At 28.7% G+C, this 20,808-nt stretch overlaps 1 protein-coding gene across 1 annotated transcript; it reads left to right on the top strand.

The window, feature by feature from the left end:
- The first annotated feature begins 2,969 nt into the window (after positions 1-2,969).
- On the top strand, positions 2,970-7,836 carry LOC129984421 (uncharacterized). The gene is made up of 3 exons (XM_056094297.1): positions 2,970-3,131; positions 6,012-6,115; positions 7,347-7,836. The coding sequence occupies exons 1-3, from the start codon at positions 3,066-3,068 to the stop codon at positions 7,441-7,443; spliced, it is 267 nt and encodes an 88-aa protein (XP_055950272.1). The 5' UTR covers positions 2,970-3,065; the 3' UTR covers positions 7,444-7,836.
- The last annotated feature ends 12,972 nt before the right edge of the window (positions 7,837-20,808 follow it).

The raw sequence follows: 20,808 nt of genomic DNA, 5'->3' as shown, positions 1-20,808 counted from the left end.
ATCAAGTCAACAGCAATAGATGAGTCAATCAAATATTTAAAAACTTAACTCTGAGGCTCGAAACCAGTTTTGAAAAATCGAAAATTATCATATGAAAACTTAACACAAAAATATAATTCCGAGATTTGGAAGAAATATGAGACAATATGATCCATAGAGGAAAAAAATTGAAGAAATCCCCTCACCCCCGAAGAAGAAACAAGAAAATGCTTTATGCTCTATATAATTTATAAAAGGAACAAAAAAAAAAAAGTATTCTACAGTACCGCTAAAATTAGGCGATAGACGAATCAGACATTTGCGTTTTTAATTGACCTTTGATATAATGGGATCGGTCTTCATCAGAAAGTCTCATTCTCACAATGAATAGAACGTATGTCAAACTAGTAAAATAATACGGGTTTTACGGAAAAGCACATATTATTTCTTACCCTTATCATCTTCTCTCTTTCTTTGACTCTTTCTCTCACACACACATATACGTTCATCTTCATTATTAGTAGAGATTGAACCGATGAGCTGTCCGCATAGTTCTCATTCTGGTATCACTTGAAAATGTGTATAATTAGTTGGAACTGTTTGCATCATCCTCTAAAATATAGTCTAAAATAATTCCTCCATTTCCTCTTTAACAGCCATGTTATCGCTGCTAAAATGTTTACTTAAAGGTAATCATAGACAGGCTCTAACTAATAATTAATTTCTAAGGAATTAGAGATAAGCTTATATTTTTAAGCGAAGAAAATGTTTTGAATGATGTTAAGAACTATATTTTATGGCATTTGAGTAAATAAGAGTTCCGTAAATAAATAATAATCAAAAAAAAAAAAAAAAAAAATTCAAAATAAAAATAAAAATTTTAAGCAATCTGCCGTTCCTATCTCCTTGTCTGTACTATTCTGTTAAAGCAAAATCTGTTTCTAGGTATGCTGGCTTTCTGCAGGCCAGACTGTTTGAACTAGAACTACTAAATTTGATCCAAATGTGTTCTGAGCAGTGGATAATTGGAATAATTAATAATCGAAGTGCAATTATAATTGACAATTGCACTTCGAAACGATTTCTTAGAATAAATTTTAAAACAAGCGTGTATATGATATTTCCCCCCAAAAATCTTACTTACTTATTTTTTACAAATATGGTTTTTACATCATTTTGAAATTCAATTCATTATCTTTTTCATAATTATTGTCTTATCAAATTAGTAATCGAACAATTTTGTCGAATTCCGGCATTTTTTTAAAATATTTTTTTGCATAACTTTTAATAAAAGTTATTTTGTTACAATGAGATTCAAACTATTTCCATTGTTTTATTAATTATTCAATCACACGATTTTCTACTATTCGTGGAAATTAAGGAAGAATAGCTCTGTTTAATATCTGTTTTGTTTATACGAGGAATAAAAAAAAATGAATTTAAAGTGCGACGTGTAGAAAGAGATATTACCTACACAGCTATCAACAAACTCAAAATAAATTCTTACGTTACATATTCACAAGACTAATATTTTTCTTTCCTAAATATATCTTCTATTTATTTGAATTAAATTTACAATGCACATAGTATGAAATCCAGTAGAGATATTTAATGTATGATATTTTTTAAATAAAATTATTAATAACATGATTGATTGTACTAAAATATTCAACCATACTTGTTTTGTCAGGCTGGCTAGATTTTTGCTAGAATGAACAATTTTTTATACAAATTTTATAACATTTTTAGTAAATATTTTCCGCTTTCGGCGACCATCTTCTTCGCGCAACATATTAATAGTATTTATTTAGTTCTGTCAACTAACTTTAATGAACAACATCCTATAAAAATCAAAGAAATTGTGTTATTAAATTATGCTTGCGCAATAAGCATAGAACATTGTCATTGGTTATCTATACTTGAAAATGGGAAAATAAACTGATGAACAAATATTTAATTTGTGGTATCTCTCAAAAATATTATCCAATTGTGTGTAAATGATCATTTTTGACATATCTAGAGATCATAAGCTTTTCATATGAAATAAATATTGGCGAAATCTGTAGAATCACTGGAAATGGGGAATTCTTATGTTTTTTTTTCTTTTATAAAGAATCTATAGTGAAGAGCATTTTAAAAATTTATCAAGAAAATAATTAGATAGACCCTGGGAGTGGGCGACCATTGATGACATATATCGAGCTCACATGTTTCATATAAAACAAAAATTGGTAAAATTGGAACAGTATTTGAACATGCAGACTGCTCTTTCGTTTCTCTAGTTATTTTAAGTATGTAGATTTTGAAGTTTTGATATATTTTGTACGTCTTTTAAGGATAATATCTTCAACATTTATACTAAAAATTGATTAATGCGTTCTTTTATTTAATGAGTAAACTGTTCTATGAAAAATTAATGTTTTTTGGCCGTTTATATTATGATTTATATTTCTCTATTTTGTGAATTTTGTATGTAATTGTTTATGTGCGTGTGTATGTATCTTTTTCTGTCCTTTAAATATAGTAACTGGACTTCTTTTCTGTAGTGCGCATTTTTAAACTGATAAATAAGTTATTAAAATAATAAACTTTAAAAATAAATACAAACGCGTTAAAAGTTTTGTCTTTCTGTCGCTCGGGAATCCCCCCCCTCAACACTCCTCCCCTTTTCCCATCACCACACTACTGACCTCACAGAACAGAAATTCTGATCGAAATTAAAAAGACCAGACGAACTCAAATGGCGTTTTTGTGAAAAACTAATAAGCGTGTGAATTAGCGAAATAATCATCTTTAGAAAAAGAAAGAAAGAAAATGCTTGTGACGCACATTCCACATTCATAGAATTGATTCTACGTGACACATATCAGCCGGTCCCCGAGTATTTTCCGTAATCAGCCAAACATTGCACCAGTTTGGCGAAATTCACGAAAAAGCTTTTTGCGCCAAACTTCTCTTTGGCAACCATTCAAATTTGATGTTTATGGCTGTTTTTGTGGCACGTATGATCGGCACGTGTATAAAAGTCTGAGTTATCAATGAACTCCCAATATTTTACGTTACGTTTCTCTTGAAGATTACCGAAAATGAAGCTTTGCGTGACTCTCTTACTTTGCCTTCTCTTTTTGGGAATGGACGCTCGTTCCATAAAGGTAAAAATGAGAATGAAATCATTTTGACATTTTCTGCGCTAGATTTTGATTTATGTATTGATTTTATGGATGCTTACAAGCTTTGTTGTTTGCAATCCTTTCGTTTTTTTAAATATATTAATATTGTTATTTTCAGATTTTAAGAAAAAAACACATTTTCACAAATGTTCATATTTTTTTAACTCATATTTCTAATAAAACTCATAAATAATTATAAAGTATTTTTAAAAAAATAAGAATTAATATTCAAAGAAACTGTAAAATTAAAATTTCATTTAAAAATAGTGTTTCGAAAAAATTGTTGCCACTTATCATGCTTTTTATAAGATATTTAGTGCATATTTTCTAAATAAATATTCACAAATATTAATTAAATTTAAAAGTTTATTTGTGTATGCATATTGTGCGTTAATTTCAGAAAATTCCTGAAAGTTGATTCAAATCTAGTGAAAAATATCGTAACAGGTTATGATTTAAGCTTTATTCTTCCGTCTTTATTTTATTTTTAAAATGTATTTTTTATTATACAGCTGCAGTAAATTGCGTATCAAAATTTATTAATATTGTCAGGCGTGTGTGTTTATACTAAAATCACCAACAAAAATATTCTAATAAAACCTAATTAAAATATTTTGAAAAATTTGTTAAAATATAGAGAAAAATTTGTGTGGAAATAAAATTGCTAGAATTAAAAAATTATTACTTGAATTCTAAAGTAGTAATAATTGTTTTTATCTTATAATATGCTTTAAAGTTATTGAGGGAAAAAAATCAGTTGATTTTCAATTAAAATTTTGACAAATCCGTTCTTATTGAGCACCTGTTACTCAAGAAGTAACTACATGTTGAATTTGGTAACTTTAGGTACAACGATCTGCCCTGCAGAGAATTTTGAATGATTTTTTTCTCTTATTTATGTCGCATATTTCATGACACAAGTATACCAACCTATATTATTGTAAACTCTAGAAATTCAAAAAACTTTTTCTAAAAATTTGATTCAGTTTATTTATTTTCCTTGATCAAAACTATATATCTCAAAAGTTTTGTATGGAATGAAAATTTATGTAATTTTCTGTGATTCCTAAAATTATCAATATGCGTTTGTAGCATATTAAACTAGTTGCATTTTTTTAACAAAGTGTTCCAATGGAAAAAAAGGGTTTTATATCAATCTCTTGAAATATATGTAGAGTTTATGAAAGATATTTTGTGAAGATCTCCTTCTATAAGAAGAATTGCTTTGAAATATCGAAGTTTTGTTTCAGTTATTAACTCACTAAATTGAATTTAATTTTTTTATATTACTAAATATAATACAATTTTTAACACTTATCTGAAGTTTCTGTATTTTAAGAATATAGTTCATAATTAATATATTTTTTATTAAATTTGTGTTTTTAAATTTTTTTCCTTTTGAAGTATGAGAGAACTAACTTTAATCGACTGAATATTCATGAAATAAAAAAGGAGCTATTCTTTCAGTAATCTTTTAAAATATTTTTTTAGAATATTGACAATAATTGATAGAGGAAATAAATACTAACTACGACTTTACTGTGAATAATAATAAATATTTTATAAATTTGCTAAAACGGAATAATAGGACCTAGTAACTGTATAAAAATTTAGACTTCGTTATTTTTTTCAAGTTTATTAATTGACTGAAACAACATAAAATCTAATTCGTAACACCATTTATAATTTTTTTATTCCAGCCTCTCTCTAATAATTTAAAAACTATCTATCAGACCATGATTGGAATAGGCACTTTTTTAAAAACACTATTTTTTTGTACTAAAACCTAAAAATGTTGGCAAAATATACACATAATGTGTATATTTTGCATTTTAAATGGCGAGGTAAATTTTCTTTTGTACAGTTTTGGTTTAATGCTTATGTGTGAAATGTAACGAAGCATATATTTTATTTATAAGCATTCAATAAATTAGAATATATCGAAGGCTGTAGATTTTTCTTATTAAATTGAATTATTTTTTTTTCAATTTCATGCTTTATTTATTAAATGCTGTCAGTAGGTATTTAAATTTTTCTTTCAGAAATAATTCCCGAATATTCTTATAAATGTTTATGAAAAATGGCAAATGCTTTTGTTTTGTAGAAAGCTTATGTATATCCAAGAAAAAATAATTAAAGTGATTAAAATTACGTAACATTTAATTGTAATTATTAGTTTACAGATAAATGTATTTAATGTATTTAATTATTAAGATGAATTATGGAGAAATAATAAAATTCACGGTTCAAAAAATATAATATTAAAAATTATTAGTTTACCGTACATACTAATACATAATATTTGAAAGAGACTCAAATGAATAATTAATATTGCAATATATTATAAATTAGTAATTAATTACTCTAGTGCACTGTAAATACGTATTGTAATCATAATATTTTATTATTAATAGAATTTGATTTTCTCATAAATTTATTTATGTAACATCTATGCTAATGAAATTTTTAATCTAATTACCTCTTTGCCACTCTCAATCCAGCGGCCTCATGCAAATGCGTAATGTGAAGTTCTCCATTGCAAAGTACTGCGCACATTTTATCAATGAAAATCACAATGTCTGAAGTTTAACATGGTTTTTGTTCTTAAATTATAAAAGAGCTTTAATAAACATGCGCACGAATATATGCCATCAAAATCAAATCTTTATGTGTATAATTAAAAATTAGGTTCAGTTCGCAATTAACTTTCATAAATAATAATATTAATAAATATCAGGCTTAGTTTAAACTTTCATAAATAATTGATAAATGAAAATTAAGTTCCTTTGAACTGCATTTATTTATTCTTTAGTTGAGCTTTTAAATTTATATCTTAGTAATTACATTTTCATTGTATTGCAGAGGAGCCCTGGTGACGGTCGGACGTTGTGCTCGATGACAACGCCTTGTGGGTGGGAGATTTACAAGCCCTACATAAGGACTGTAGAATACTTCATGAAAAGCCCGTAAGTAGTGTAATATCTTATATCAGACTTTTTTATTGGCGTTTCTATCTAAGTTTTTTTAAAAAGTTATATTGATTTTTTTTCTGTTTCAATTTATTGGAAAAAATCTTGCAGTTACAGGGTCTTTTTTGTATTCCTTTAAATGGATATTCATTTTTAACTACAGATAATTTTTTATTTCAATTTTCTAATTTAAATTTATTAAAAAATCAATATATAATAGGTTACATTTATTTATTGATAGAATGATATAGGTTGCTAAGGAGCAGTAGTTAACTGCATTGATTATATTATTTTAAAAATATTCTGCTAATTAATTATTTTGTTTAAATTAGCATTTAACTTATTAGATTAAGATATTTTTATATGGCGCTTATGCGTTATCCTGAGTTGCATATGTTTTTATATAAATTTAGACGTCTTAGCAATCCTTCTTTCCTAGCCACGTATTCGTTTAGTGAATATTATTATAACTGTGTAAAAAAAAAAAAATCTTATTTTTATGCAAATTTTTAACAATATATTTTACTCGAAGCAGTGTTTAATGCGGCAATTACAATTTGGAAGGCAATATTGATAAGAAGCTAATGAATAATAAATTAAATGTTTCATATCGCCATGAAGTATGTATAATTATTACACTTTGAAAAAAGAAAAGAAGCCGATTGTAATTATATAAAATAGTTTCAAGATGCACTATAAAGTTCAGTTTATTCTTTCTATATATGACAACTATTCTTTCTTTATATGATAAAAAAATCTTAGTGAAAAATGTGCTGCGATACAGAGCGCATTTGCAAAATTTTTCTTTTAAAAATGTGCAAAATCTTCAAATAAGATTTAATGAAATCTGTGATTTTATATTCGTGGGAGTTGCATTAATTTTAATTAATTTTGTTTTCACAAAAATTAAAATTTTTTCACTTTTTTTGAAGAAGTCAATTTAGTTTAACATCCCTGTCAATCTCAATCATATGCAAAATTATATCAAATTATTGTAGATTAAAGTTGCCGAAACACTTTATTACTGCAAAATGTTGGTATAGATTAGCTACATCTGCTCCTAAAGAGCCATGTGTTGACGCAAAATGCTATAGGCAGCTGATGGTTCCAGCTGCAACGTAAAAATTCCTATGTTTTGATGTGTATGATTTTTAACATGTGATATTCTGATATAACAGTGACGATTTCCGCATTTCTTTACATTGATCGATCAATATTATTTTTTCAGATGCGACTGTCCTAGTGGAACCCGTTGTGCGCGTTCCAGCGACGACATTTCCATATCAGCTTTTGTGTACCGTTGTTCACCTATAGAAGAATCCTGAAGCAAAAAATGTGAAATGTCTTAATCATGCCATTCATAAGATCTAATTTATTGATTTGTCAATCTGCATATTGTACATATTATTCGATGCTATTTATTTACTCCATTTGTATATGTTTTTAATGAAAAGCGTTTTTAACTGAATGAGTTAATAAAACGTGTTTTCAACTATTCGAAAAGTCTGTTTCTTTAAATTTTTCTTCCTTAAAGGTGTATGCAGTTGGAATTCAGCAGTTATTTCTGTTGCTGAGGAGTGATAATATTTATGGCTTACATACTTCTTGTAAATGGTGTTATGTGCAAAATGTATCACTCTACATGACAGACAGTTGGACATTATTGCTCAAAGTGATTTTTATACAGATTTAGAATTAAAAATGAATTAAATTTTTCAGAGGTGTTAAATTTAATTCCGTTTTACTCTTTCCACCACTTTTAATAAAATTTTCAAGATTAATTTAAAACTTAATTTACACTAATGTTTTTTTTATTGTTATAATGAAATTAAAATGAAGTTTTTTGCTTTAACATATATCTACCTCGCGTTAATGTTAGAGTTATGTTTAAACCACATGGAGTGCTGTTACCGAAACTGTTTTTGCATTCTGTTTAATAAAGGTATTAGTTCTCTCCTGTATGAAATTGTAGATCTTGAATAAGATCGGGAATGCTACGGGTGCTCTAATTTTTATTTTGCTATATGGGAATTGTGTGTTTTGTAGTATAGTAAAGAAAATTGGCACTTGTATATTAACTGCATGCCAGTAGTGAATAACAATTACGAAAAACTGTTTTTTGACATGAATTTAGCGTTTTAACTGGATCTCTGTAACAGATTATAAAAAATCAAATATTTATTTTTGATCGTTTTTTTTTTACTGATTTAAACCAAAACTTGGCTTAGAACTGTAACTGTAATCACAAGATCACAAACGATATTTCATTTATTTAAGTTGTGTTTTTAAGTTACCGTTTTTACATGCATGAAAAAGTACAGAGAAAAGGATGATTAACTCCTTTACGGGTTTGATTCCAAATTTGAAATAGATCAACACTTTAGAAGCTAAATCTATGAACCAGATTTTATCTATCTAGTTCTCTTCGTTTTGTATTTATCGCGTTTTTATAGACAGCCGGATGGAGACATTTCCTTTTAATAGATTTCGCACAAAAGTCCATTGCTACGAATTTAGTATAAAGACTGTATACCAAATTTTATCAGTCAAGTTCAAAGCATTTTTGTGTTATCGTGTGTTCATTGACAGACAGACAAACATAATTCTAAAAATGAGTTTTTCTGATATTCGAATTTTGATAAATTAACATATTTTGACGAATGCAATAACTTCTCTTAGCATTCTTCGTAAACAGGAATTCGTGTACTTATTAATTTCAAAGCAGAATTTTCGCTTTCATTAATATGCTAAGATTTAAAGATTGAAATTTTTTTCTGTTAATTTCTTGATGCAAGATCCTAAAGACCAATATGCAATGAATGACAATCAAGATAACCAAATCAAACAAAAATATTTTCAAATTACGATGTTTCGAATTAACGCTTTAATCGCCATTAATTTTAATATCATGTAGGAAGAAAAATCGCTTAAACACTATCAGATCGTTGGACCAACTTTGACACATAGTTATTTTTGGGTAAAAAGTGCTTGTTAAGAAAGAGCTTTTCCACAATTTTAAATAAATTTTTTTATTAAAAAGAATCAAAATATTATTGTTCATTATCAATAATTTCGGAACATATTAACGCTCAAAAACATTTTTATATCACTTTCAAATGTATAAGAAAAAGAAAAAAAATAGCTTCTAGTGCGACTAATTTTATTTCCGTAATTTCTCTCTAATATTAAAACTGTTTTCAGAATATCGTTTATATATATTACAAATTAACACTTTTCATTGTTTTAATGCATTTATGCATGTTATGAATAATTGTTAAACTATATTACGACTAACATGTTACGACTAAATTAATGTTTTGTGATCATGATATCGCTACTACATGATTTAAAACCAAATTTTAAAACCAAATGAAGATCGACTGATAAAGCATAAAATATTATCATACTGCAACTTTTTTTTGGATTCAAGTTCTAATCTTTTAAATGTTTCTATCGTAAGGATTTGAATCGGATCTTATAATTTATTCAATATGACATTAATAATCATTAACTCCAAAACGAAGTATAACTTGTTTATCTTTTTTAATATCATATTGTTTCGACTAAATGAAGAAAATCAACATTTTGTCTATTATTAAAAACAGTGATAATGAAGTAAAAGCATGAATTTAGTGGTCTCGTGATTTATTCCTTATCGAATTCAAATAATGTCGTTTTCGATGAAATTTACGGTGTTATATAATCGTGCAATTTCTTTAATGAATATGTTTTTTATTCAGATTCTCTAGTTTATTTGAATGACATTCTAACTTACAAACCCGATTCAATGATATGTATAACATTATTGCCGTGAAAGTAATAAAGGTTTTATTTAACGTCTTTTAATCAACTGTCACTGCACTGAAAATTTCAGATTTTAATTAATTAAATTCCAATTGAATTTGTTTTTTACGTTTAATAGTTTACTTATAACACTTTTGTCAAGTTCTTTTTTGGAGAATAGGAAAATAGATTTTTATCTATCTTCTTCCTAGAGAAATTTTAAAAAAATATGTTGTTATAATGCATACACTTAAAAAAAAAGCTTTATTTTATTTGCTCTGACTTATACAGAAGCTATAAACTGCATGCTAAAAATGAATATAATATCGTTGCCACTCACGTGAGTATAAATCCAAGGATTGAAATAATAAAATATACACTTAAAAATTTATTAAAATAATAGAAAAAAATTGTGCAGAAATAAAATCGAAACCATTGCAAAGAGTATTTTTTTAAATTTTGAAGTGGTGTAAAAAATGGGTTTTGCACAACTATATATTTTGTAGTTATTGAGGAAAAACGTTAAAATTTTAATTAATTTTTTATTTAAATTCTAATTAAAGTCATGAAAAGTCTTTGATCGGGTGTATTTACTACCCAAAAAATAATCCCGTTCTAAATTTGGTAGCTCTAAATCCACGTGTCTAATCCACGTGACTAGAGATTTCTGAACGAATTTTTCGTCCTGTATGTCGCAATTTACAAATAGTATGCCAGCCTATCAACATTATCTGTTAAAAGGTTATAGAATAAAGACCAATTTTTTTATTAAGTAAAAAAAGTAATTATCTACTTTGTCCTTATGAATTAACTTATCGAGCAAATAAAATCATTTTATTTATTTTCTTTTCATGTTGGACTATGTTCTGGCTCCATAAGACATTACTCAGTGTGCGGTAAAGTTCTACCTTCTTATTGCTGGATATATTTTATACACAGATAAAATTTCATTTAAACTGAGCACTGAGTATTTCAATCAGCACTTAATCAATAATTACTGAAGCGAATAACATTACTTAGATAAAAGTAATCATTCGATTAGTCTTAGATTGCTTGAAGCGAAATCATTCCTTAGATAAGCATTAAACATTCTGTTATCTTTTTATTTTGTCAAAAGTATTCAGCATGATGTCATAATTTTAATTTGCACGCGAATGTTTTATTATAAATTAAATAATCTGAATCTGATATCCGGTTGTTCTATATGTTAAAATATAAATAAGAGGTTATTAATGCATTACGGACTCAAATCATGCTTTAATTCGAATCATATCTCAAGCATCATATTTTAAAATATAATTTTCCTACGTAATTAATCTTTTTTTAGTAATATTTCTATGATTGAGTGCCGTGTCACAATTTAAAATATTTTTTTTAATGAATTCATACGTTAGAATAGGATGCATTAATTATCATCACTTGGAATATTGCGTATCTGTATATTTGACAGGAAAAAAAATTAGAAAATATTCGAATTGCAGATTAAATGTCTTTTCATGAAAATATTTTAAATTTAATTCTTCTCTGTTTTTTTAATGCTTTGAATTACAGCCATTTTTCATAATTAATCACTTCTTGGAATATTTCCATGATTAAATGCTGTATAAAATTTTAAATATTTTAAATAATTTCACGTGTAAGAGGATTGCAGATATCTGTCTAGTAATAGGAAAAAATCAATTGACATTATTTGAAATATTACAGGTATATATTTAACAATAAAATGAAAAATTACGGAAAATTTGAATGTTTTATTCAAAATATCGCAGCATTATGATATTTTAGGCTTGATTGTCTATCCTATTTATTTTTTAATTGCTTTTAATTACTATAGTGATAATGGGAAAAATATATTTAATGTCTCGTAATCCACGTGTGTAAGAAAGTAGTAACAAAAACTATGAAATTATTAATGTAAAATATACTTAAATTATTTTTAAAAACTTATTAAAATTAGACAAATGAAATTGTACAGAATTAAATTTAGTATCAGTGAATATTAGTATCATTTGTTATTTTTATTAGTCTTAGTATTAGTTGTTTTTTAAAGAAGAACAAAAATAGTTTTTGCGAAGTAACGTCTTTTGAAATTATTGTGGAAAATCGCTTACATTTCGATTAATTTAAAAATAGAAATTTAATTAAAATTTAGAAAATTTTTTTCTTGCTGAGCAATGTTTTCTAGCTCAAGAAGTAAAAAAAAAATTATTTTATATAACTAAATTTAGTTGTTCTACATTCAACAGTATAGAGTGTTCTGATTAATTTTTGCAACATGCATGTCACAATTACAAAGAATAACCAATGCACAAAGATTATCACGTACATTTTGTGCATTTAAACAAACACATTATTATAAATTTATCCGAAGAAGAGAAAATTAAAACAATATATATGGTGTCTACTGCCACAGAAAAATACAGATTTCTAATTCAGAAAGTACAGCAAAATACAGATTTCTTTCTCAGATGAAGTACCACTAAATGGTTATTGCTACTTCCAGCAGATAGTTTCTTCAACTTTTTTCCATTCGTGACTCTTTTTTATTTATTTATTTGAGAAATGTTATTGCCGTTTAAGACTGGGAAAATTAGTGCGAATTTGAAATATCAATTTCTATTTCTAAAAAGCTACGAGTGCGGGCGCTCTATTTTATTTTCTATTTTAATTAATTAAAAATTAAGCGGCATTTTGATATTTCTCCGCATGCTTTTTTAAGAAATTATTTCATTTAGCTAAATTTTAATTCGCTTTAAAATATGAAAAATTATCTTTTTAGTGACAAAATTATTTGCCGTGCCATTTTTTCTTAACTTTGATCATATATATATATATATATATATATATATATATATATATATATATATATATATATATATATATATATATATATATATATATATATATATATATATATATATATATATATATATATATATGTAACACTTTTCGAATCCTGTCGGCTTTTTAATATGTAATATTATTTGTTGCGAAGCATGATGCAGTTTGAAGACAATGAAGATACTTTTAATTTCGTGACGTCGTTTTATTTCATTTTGAAGAAGCAAGCATATGTACAAGCGACGAGCACACAGAACGACACAGAGAGGAATGAGGGAAGAGCTCTTGGACATTTTATCCCTGGTCTTATATAACCTATGATTTTGATAGGGAAAACATTTCTTCACAGTGCTTATGTATTGTGAGATTTCGATAGGGATTTTCATTACAGGCGCGGAAAAGGTAGGGGAAACAAAGGGAGATTTAAAAAAAGAATTTGCTTGATCAGCGGTATGTTATCTCTTCACGCGTAGTGTGGGAAAGTTAGATTTTAGCTGATTCAACAATTTAACAAAGCTTCTCTTGAATTAATTAAGTAGAGACAGTGGAATTGGATCACGAAATAAGAGAATATTTTAGAATGAAGTTTCTATGGGCTAAATTAAGATGAAGTTACTATGAAAATTAATTAAATTGAAATTAGAGTTAAAATATCATTACATATATATATATATATATATATATATATATATATATATATATATATATATATATATATATATATATATATATATATATATATATATATATATATGTAGAGGTATGTTAACTCTGGCTCGAAAAACAGGCCTCTACTAATCGGATTATATGTCAAATTAAATATCTCTCACGGGCCCTAGGGGAAATCCCGGTTGAGATTAATGCGTAGAGATGGCTCATATTAAGAGAATCACACACTAATTAAACATAAACAAATTTAATGAACTGGACGAACGGCTGGGCCGCTTTACATCGAGGGACGCTAGTATAGTACCGAACACAGTTTTTAGGGATGGAATCAGATAGCTTCTTATTGGCTATTGAGTGACGACGCGAGCGCCGTTAGGATGACACTCCATACCGCGAACGCCGCTAGGGGGACGCTCCGTACACTACATACATATATATATATATATGCATAAATTTTAGAAAATCGCATTGTTGCAATGAAATGCCAAGCATTTTTTTCTTTCTTCATTCATTTCTTTCCTAATTGTATGATAATACAGGAAAATATATTTCCACCCTCATTCCTGCTCGCTGTTCCGACTTCTTATTGTTTCGGAATCAAGGCAGAGAAACTTCTGGAAGGATCAACATAATGCTTCTCCTAATGATCCTATTGCCAAAGTTCCTCTTGTTTCTGGAATGTTCCATTTTGTCTCCAAAGACGCCAAATTTGATGCCAAATCGCTAAATAGTCATCAAATTTGTCACCAAGGAAGTGTGTGTGTGTGGGGGGGGAGGTTCATAGCTCATACAACCGTTCAGCATCCATCAGAGATGTCCGTAAATCTGTCTTCTTTACAATGGAAGTAACAGCGCTGGGAAGCAATATTAAAAATTCGTATCAATATCGTTAAATAATTTGAGGCAGATATTTTTCTAAAACTCCATATTTTATGTCCCCGATATTGTAACCTCCCCCCCTTTTTAAATTGTGTGCTCTTCTCTGTGAAAATCAAAATTCAAAAATAGAACAAGTTACAGCGAAGAAATTTCATGTGATATTTAGATAAAAATGTAGCATTGCATCATATTTTTGACAAAATCTTTGGAATAAGCAAAGTCATGCCTGTCTGTCCGACCACAAGCATGCAAACACGATAGATATTTAGTTTAGATTAATGAAATTTGGTGTAAATCTTAAGTAAGTTAAATTTGGTATAATTTTTAATAAGTTTTATCATAGTTCTTAAAGATTTGTGTCCAATTTTAGGCTAACTTTGTCAAATGGCAGACTGTCTGACAATACACGAATTGAATAATAATGAAAAATTTAAAATAAGGAGCAATCGAAAGAGCATAGAGAAACATTTTTGAAGCATAAAACATTTATCCTAGTCCCTTCGTTATCTAGATATAAAAATCTAGCAATATTTTAAGATAAGTCACTAAATTTGGCTACTTTTGGCGAGAAATGAAGGTTCTGGAAACAGTGGTCAGAATGTCGATATTTTAAATATTAACGAGGTTACAGCGACCATGCTTGGCTTTGTAGAAAAGTCGCCAAAGCTATACAAGACAAATAAGATCGATCAGATCAGAGTTTAGTTTATAAAACAGTAGTAGCTTCCCTTTTTAAAAGTCCCTTTTGTAAATTACCGGTTCCACGGGACTATATCGTCTGCATCTATCAACAGGACATCTCATTCTCATTTTAGGTTCTGTGTAAAGCGTGTGTTATAATAAAAGATGCTTTATATTAATCCTTTGCTTGTGTGTTCTAAAGTAATGAGTCACTATAAAGCTTATCCTTTCTACAGCTTTACAACAAAATTAAAGATAGTTTCTTTAATTTTGTCGGTAGCATATTTTTTTTATCAGGCTTTTTTCATTTTTATATTTGTATCTATGACTTGTATTTCATATTAATCTAATTAAAATTTCTGAATTTTAGCACGTTTTTTCTTTATTTATATTGCCAAAATAAATAAATAGAAAGCTTTAAGACCTTATATCTCGATAACGGGAAGACGAGGGCAAATAATTTATGAGTCACAAAACATGATTCACTTATACTCTTTCGATTTTTATTTATTTTGATTTCTTTCATCATTACACTAAGATATGATTTCCTCATGAGATACAATGAGAATATGTAGCTAAATGAATCTCATAAGGGACTTAAAAGAGAATAAATTTGAAAGAAAAGAAGTCCACACAAGTCACAAGATAAGAAAATCATCATAAAATCGGTTAGATCTTAACGTTTTGATGGATACCACTTCTGGTAATCGTATTCCAAATTTCTAAAATAAAGCCATTTGTAAATGTTCTCCTGTTCGAAACATTCATTGCTGTGAGAAAAAGCTTTTATCCTTGCTGATAAAGTATTTGCCCATATGAAATTGAATCAACAAGAGCCGTATGAAATTTTTTGGAAACAAACTGAAATTTTCTCTTAAAAATATTACGATAAAATAAAGTGAAAATCCTTTCCTTCATATGAAGAGTGGGAAAAAATGCTTCTACTTTATGTCATTTGCTTACTGACCTTCAATGATGAATATTTTAACATCAGATTATTACTTTGATGGAATTCTAATCGAAAAGGTCATGTCATTGATAAATCAAAGACTGTTTGTTCATTTTTTAAGAGCAAAAATAGTGCTGTTATGATTATAGATGCCAGAAGATGAATTTCTTCTCAGCTTACTAAAACATACGCAGGGCACGTGAGTATATAAGTTTAATATTTTATAAGTACCTTAAGTAAACTTTTATATATATTATTATAGATATATATTCATATATATTATATATAGATATATTATTTATATATATTATAGATATACATATTAATTGATTAATAAAAAAACCAATATAAATTATTCATATCAATTCCTTGTCTTCTTTCGCTTTAAAATTTTCCGGTTTGTAATGGAGTATGCATGACTTTTCCGTATATTTTTTTATTATTTGTATTTGTGCATTATAAATAATGATATATTATATTAAATGTTTAAAGCAGTATACAATTTTATACAAATTTAAATAAAAAAAAATTTTAAATTTCATTGCAGCCTTGGGTTAAATTTGATGTTGATGGTTGGCAATTATAGAAGCTTTGAGTAAAGATTTGCATACTTCTTTTCATTTCCTACAATTTCATTAACTGAAGGTTAAAATTTTCAGTCTTACTACGGAATCTCATTGCCGTGCCATTACTTTATTCATCTGTTATACCTGGTGGTTAAGAACCTTGAGTTCAAGCACTCTATGACAATCCCCTAAAATTTTTTAGCTTTAATTTTGCATTTAAAATAACGTCATACGGTACATAGAATCACAATTTAGTCTCAAATACCTTATTTCCGATAGATTTGAGTCTTTGTATTGATTTCCAAACTCCTTCAGAAATTTCCATGTTCAAGATTATATTCTTGAACATGATCCCCCACCCCCTTCCATATGTTTGAATCCACACTGATTGATGTTATAACGCATAGAAACGAACAAGCGACAACAACAAAACCGAAATTTTGCGACTAAAACTGAATTATGAGAGTCTGAGTATCACTATTCTGAACAATTTCAATGGCCGTCTCGAAGAAAAATCACTTAACAGTGGATGGGGGCTTCTCTAAGTGAACGATGATTGGTTTAAAATTATAAAATTCAAAAATTCGTTTCAAAGCAAAGGTTATGTTAGGATTTCAAAAATATTTTATTACTGTAATTACTTTAAGCGGGAAAGTGGGCTTTTATAACAGTATATTTATTGATTCAAACCATATTTGAAATACAATTCATTCAACTGGAAGTGCATGTCTACCTCTTAGTTAATGAGCCACAACTAGGGTAAATACTCGGTGTATATTGAAATATTGCTTCCAAAATTCTGCATTTGGTTTCTTTCCTTTTTCTGTTTTATTTGGAATACATCACTTTTTACTTTCTCGTATGCGAAGTATCGAGAAGGTATCGAGTTCGAGAAGGAGAACTTCGAGATTTTGACGGATCTCCACGTTTTAGACCACCACCCTGAACTCGAAAAACACATTTTTGGATAACGTCCTTCTGTGACAATGATAACTCAAAAACAATGTGAGCTAGATGGCTGAAATTTGGTACATGGTCTTCACATAGAATTCGCAGATTTCTATCAAATTTTCAAAGGAAATCTATCTGTCCGGCTGTTCTAATGTAATTTAACATGATACTTATAAAGCGAAGAAAGCTGAATAAAATTCGGTACACAGATTTAACATCTATAGTATAGACACTTATCAAATTTTGAGCCAAAGCCAACTATGGGCTGACTGTCTGTCGGTTTGTACTTTCAGAAATGAGTAAACGCGATAATTCAAATACGCAATGAATTAAATATATCAAATTTGGTATGGAAATTTATACCTACAAGTGCAATTTTGTGCCAAATTTTTCGTTTAATCTGTTTAGAAAAACATGCATAAACACAAATTCGAATTTTGGATTCTATTAGTGCATGCCAGGGATTAATCGCCAAAAAACTTGCCAAGAATGGCACGATAGATTCAGTAAAAATGCTGATATATTGTAATTGTAATTGTAAAAAAAGTTAATATTGTAATTGTTGTACGCCAATGCCATGTAAGGCGTTCTCTGGCATGACAAGTTATGCAAGAAAATTTTGGAGAACTACTACCGTTGGGTTGTGTGAAAAAATCTTTTGATGTTTATATACAAAAACATTTAATACATTTTTGCTAATTTCACAACAACCCAAATTATTTTCTATATTCTTAAGCACCCAGAGATATATTTGAAGTTACATATCTATTTTTTAGACAATATTATATAATGTATAAGTTTTGAGACCGTATTGAGCTATTTTATTTTTGGTTGGTGATCGAACAATTGATTTTTTTTTACTTGCAAGTATTTATGATTATTTTCTCAATGCTTCAAGCGTCACATGATTATCTAAATAAGAATTTATGAAGAAATTTATGACTTTGAAAATCTTCCAAATTCAGCCAGTGACCCACACCTTAAGAATTTTCAGCTTCACCTTCGCATTATTTATCTTCTCAAGCTGCTTCCTTCCAAATTAGATAAAGATTTTGATTCTAAACGGATGTGTTTCCTTTAGATGGATATGAATTGTGATTATTTAGTTACCGCAGAATATAATTAAAAAAAAGGGCATTGTCTCATTTTAAAACAACAAAAAAGCTTTCAAGAGATAGACCTATAATTTTGGACGGTAGTCCAATGGCAAGGATTATCCCCGAGTCAGTATCCTTCTCTCCAAACTTCCGTGCCACACGAACGGGAGAGCATTTGATCCTTATGGATTTTACAAGCACTCTATTCTGTCCGTTGGAGTCAGGTCTCCAAATGAGAACCTTCCGAAAACGAAATAGTATCACGGCGGATACACAAATGGTGAATCAGACTGTTTTTATATTAATCTTTTCACAAATGCCTAACTGCTGTGATTATCTTCTAATACCTTTTATCCTGAGGACATCTCTACTACAGAAATTAGAAATCAGTTTATAATTCGATATCCCTAAACTTTCATGCTGCACCAACTGGAGAGCATTGGATCCCAATGAATTTTACACGCACCATGTTCTGTCTGATGTCTCAAACATAGAACTTTTCGAAGACGAAACCTTATCACTGCGAATACACAAATGGTGAATTAGACAATTTTGTATTTATCTTTTTACAAATATCCAACTTATGTTATTATCTTCTAATACCTTTTATTTTGAGGACATTTATATTGCAGTAATTAGAAATCAGTTTATAAGTAATAACAATGGGTTTAGAAGCAGTTTATAAGTAGTCTTAAAATTGGTTCAAAGGTTGTGCTAGCAGAACTGCTTCTTTAGTGCCAGAATGAGTGTTTCCATACGCAGAACTAGTTTATCAACCTTCTAATCACCACGTAAATAGTTTTATTCTCTTTTTCTGTCTATATACTCAAGTATTATTATTAATTATATAGTTAATAGTGCCTTAATAAAGGAATACTCAAGTATTATTATTAATTATATAGTTAATGTTTCACAAGGAGAAATGAAGGTCCGCAGATTGTTGGAAAGGAATAGCGATCTTATTTTGAAATGAATTTCTGCTTTTGAACGGTAATTTTCGAATGTAAATGTTAAGACATGATCAAATTATCCTTTCTTGCCGTAGACTTATATTAGCGGTCTCTCATTTATGTTATTGAGGTGACAAAGAGACGTTCGTGAAGGCTGTAATTCCAAACAGCCAAATTCACGAGTATAGGACTCATTCTGAGGGTGTAAGAGTATGTGGTGAAAGCTTATAAGCAGTTAACAGCTACACTACCTGAGCAATTGCTATTCTATCGTGGTCATGTTATTGGGCTGCGAACCGCAAGGTCCCAGGTTCTATCCTCGCCCATCTCAATCCGCTACAAGTGCAATATCTTTTGTTGATCACAGTTACATTGGAGCAGTTAAGATAGAAGTCTGTTCTATCTCTAAAGTACAAGAGTAGATTTTCGGGAAGTGGGACGTCTGGGGCATTATATTGCACCATGAAATTCGTTATTAAAACGCTTATTGATCTCACAGTTTTAAAATATTTCCAACATAGATTCGATTTGAGTTGAAGGAATCATTCTTCTCTTCTTATGTACAGGCGACCACCCCGTCACCAGTGAAAGAAGTAGTAATGTCAAAGTTTGTTGTGGCCGACTGCTGTCTTCATTATTACCCATCCATATAACTGGCCTATTCTTCGAACTGGCATCCTCTTCGAAGCGTTTGATCCTCAGCCACAGAGCAGCCAATCTTTAACCTTCCACCTCATCTCCTACACTTATCCTGCTTAACAAGGAGCAGGCCACCAATTTGAAAAAAAATCTATTCAAAATTCTCCATATTTCTCGAAATGTGCCTTCTACAACAAAAGAAAAGCAAACGCTTTTGAACTTTTGAATAATTGGTAAAAAACTGCCACTTTTTGGCATCATGTCTTTCAGTGTTTTAAGATTTCTAGGCACTGTTTATACTGTGCTTAAGACATTATTTTCAACTTTTTCCATTCCAAGACTTCTAAACATTCCTTTAATTAATAATAAACTACCCTGATTTTTCCACGGATGCATTTATTTTCCTGCACTCTTCCAAATCTTTGCAAGTATGCGGGCAATGAAAGGAGACATTATCGGTAAAATGCCGAATAAACGATTAGAGTTTTGAAGTACATTGATAACAATTGGCCACTGCACATAGAGCTCCCATGTCGAAAAATATTGAACATTTTCAAGTACACCACTTTTGCACAGAATTTTCCTCTGAAGTCGGGGGAAAGTCGGAGCTGAACCGGGGATATATGTTCATTTCTCTATTTCTATGAATGTACTTCAAGCTGATAAGCACTCCTAAAGCATTTTG

The sequence above is a fragment of the Argiope bruennichi genome, chromosome 9 (assembly GCF_947563725.1).
Source record: "Argiope bruennichi chromosome 9, qqArgBrue1.1, whole genome shotgun sequence".
NCBI classification, from domain to species: Eukaryota; Metazoa; Arthropoda; class Arachnida; order Araneae; family Araneidae; genus Argiope; species Argiope bruennichi.
This window is presented reverse-complemented; position numbering and strand designations above follow the sequence as displayed.

Bases quoted from the DNA above. Each gene is read 5' to 3' on its own strand.
- LOC129984421 (XM_056094297.1), top strand. From the start codon at position 3,066: ATGAAGCTTTGCGTGACTCTCTTACTTTGCCTTCTCTTTTTGGGAATG. The intron at 3,132-6,011 runs GTAAAAATGAGA...ATTGTATTGCAG, and splicing joins TGGACGCTCGTTCCATAAAG to AGGAGCCCTGGTGACGGTCG. The intron at 6,116-7,346 runs GTAAGTAGTGTA...TTATTTTTTCAG, and splicing joins GAATACTTCATGAAAAGCCC to ATGCGACTGTCCTAGTGGAA.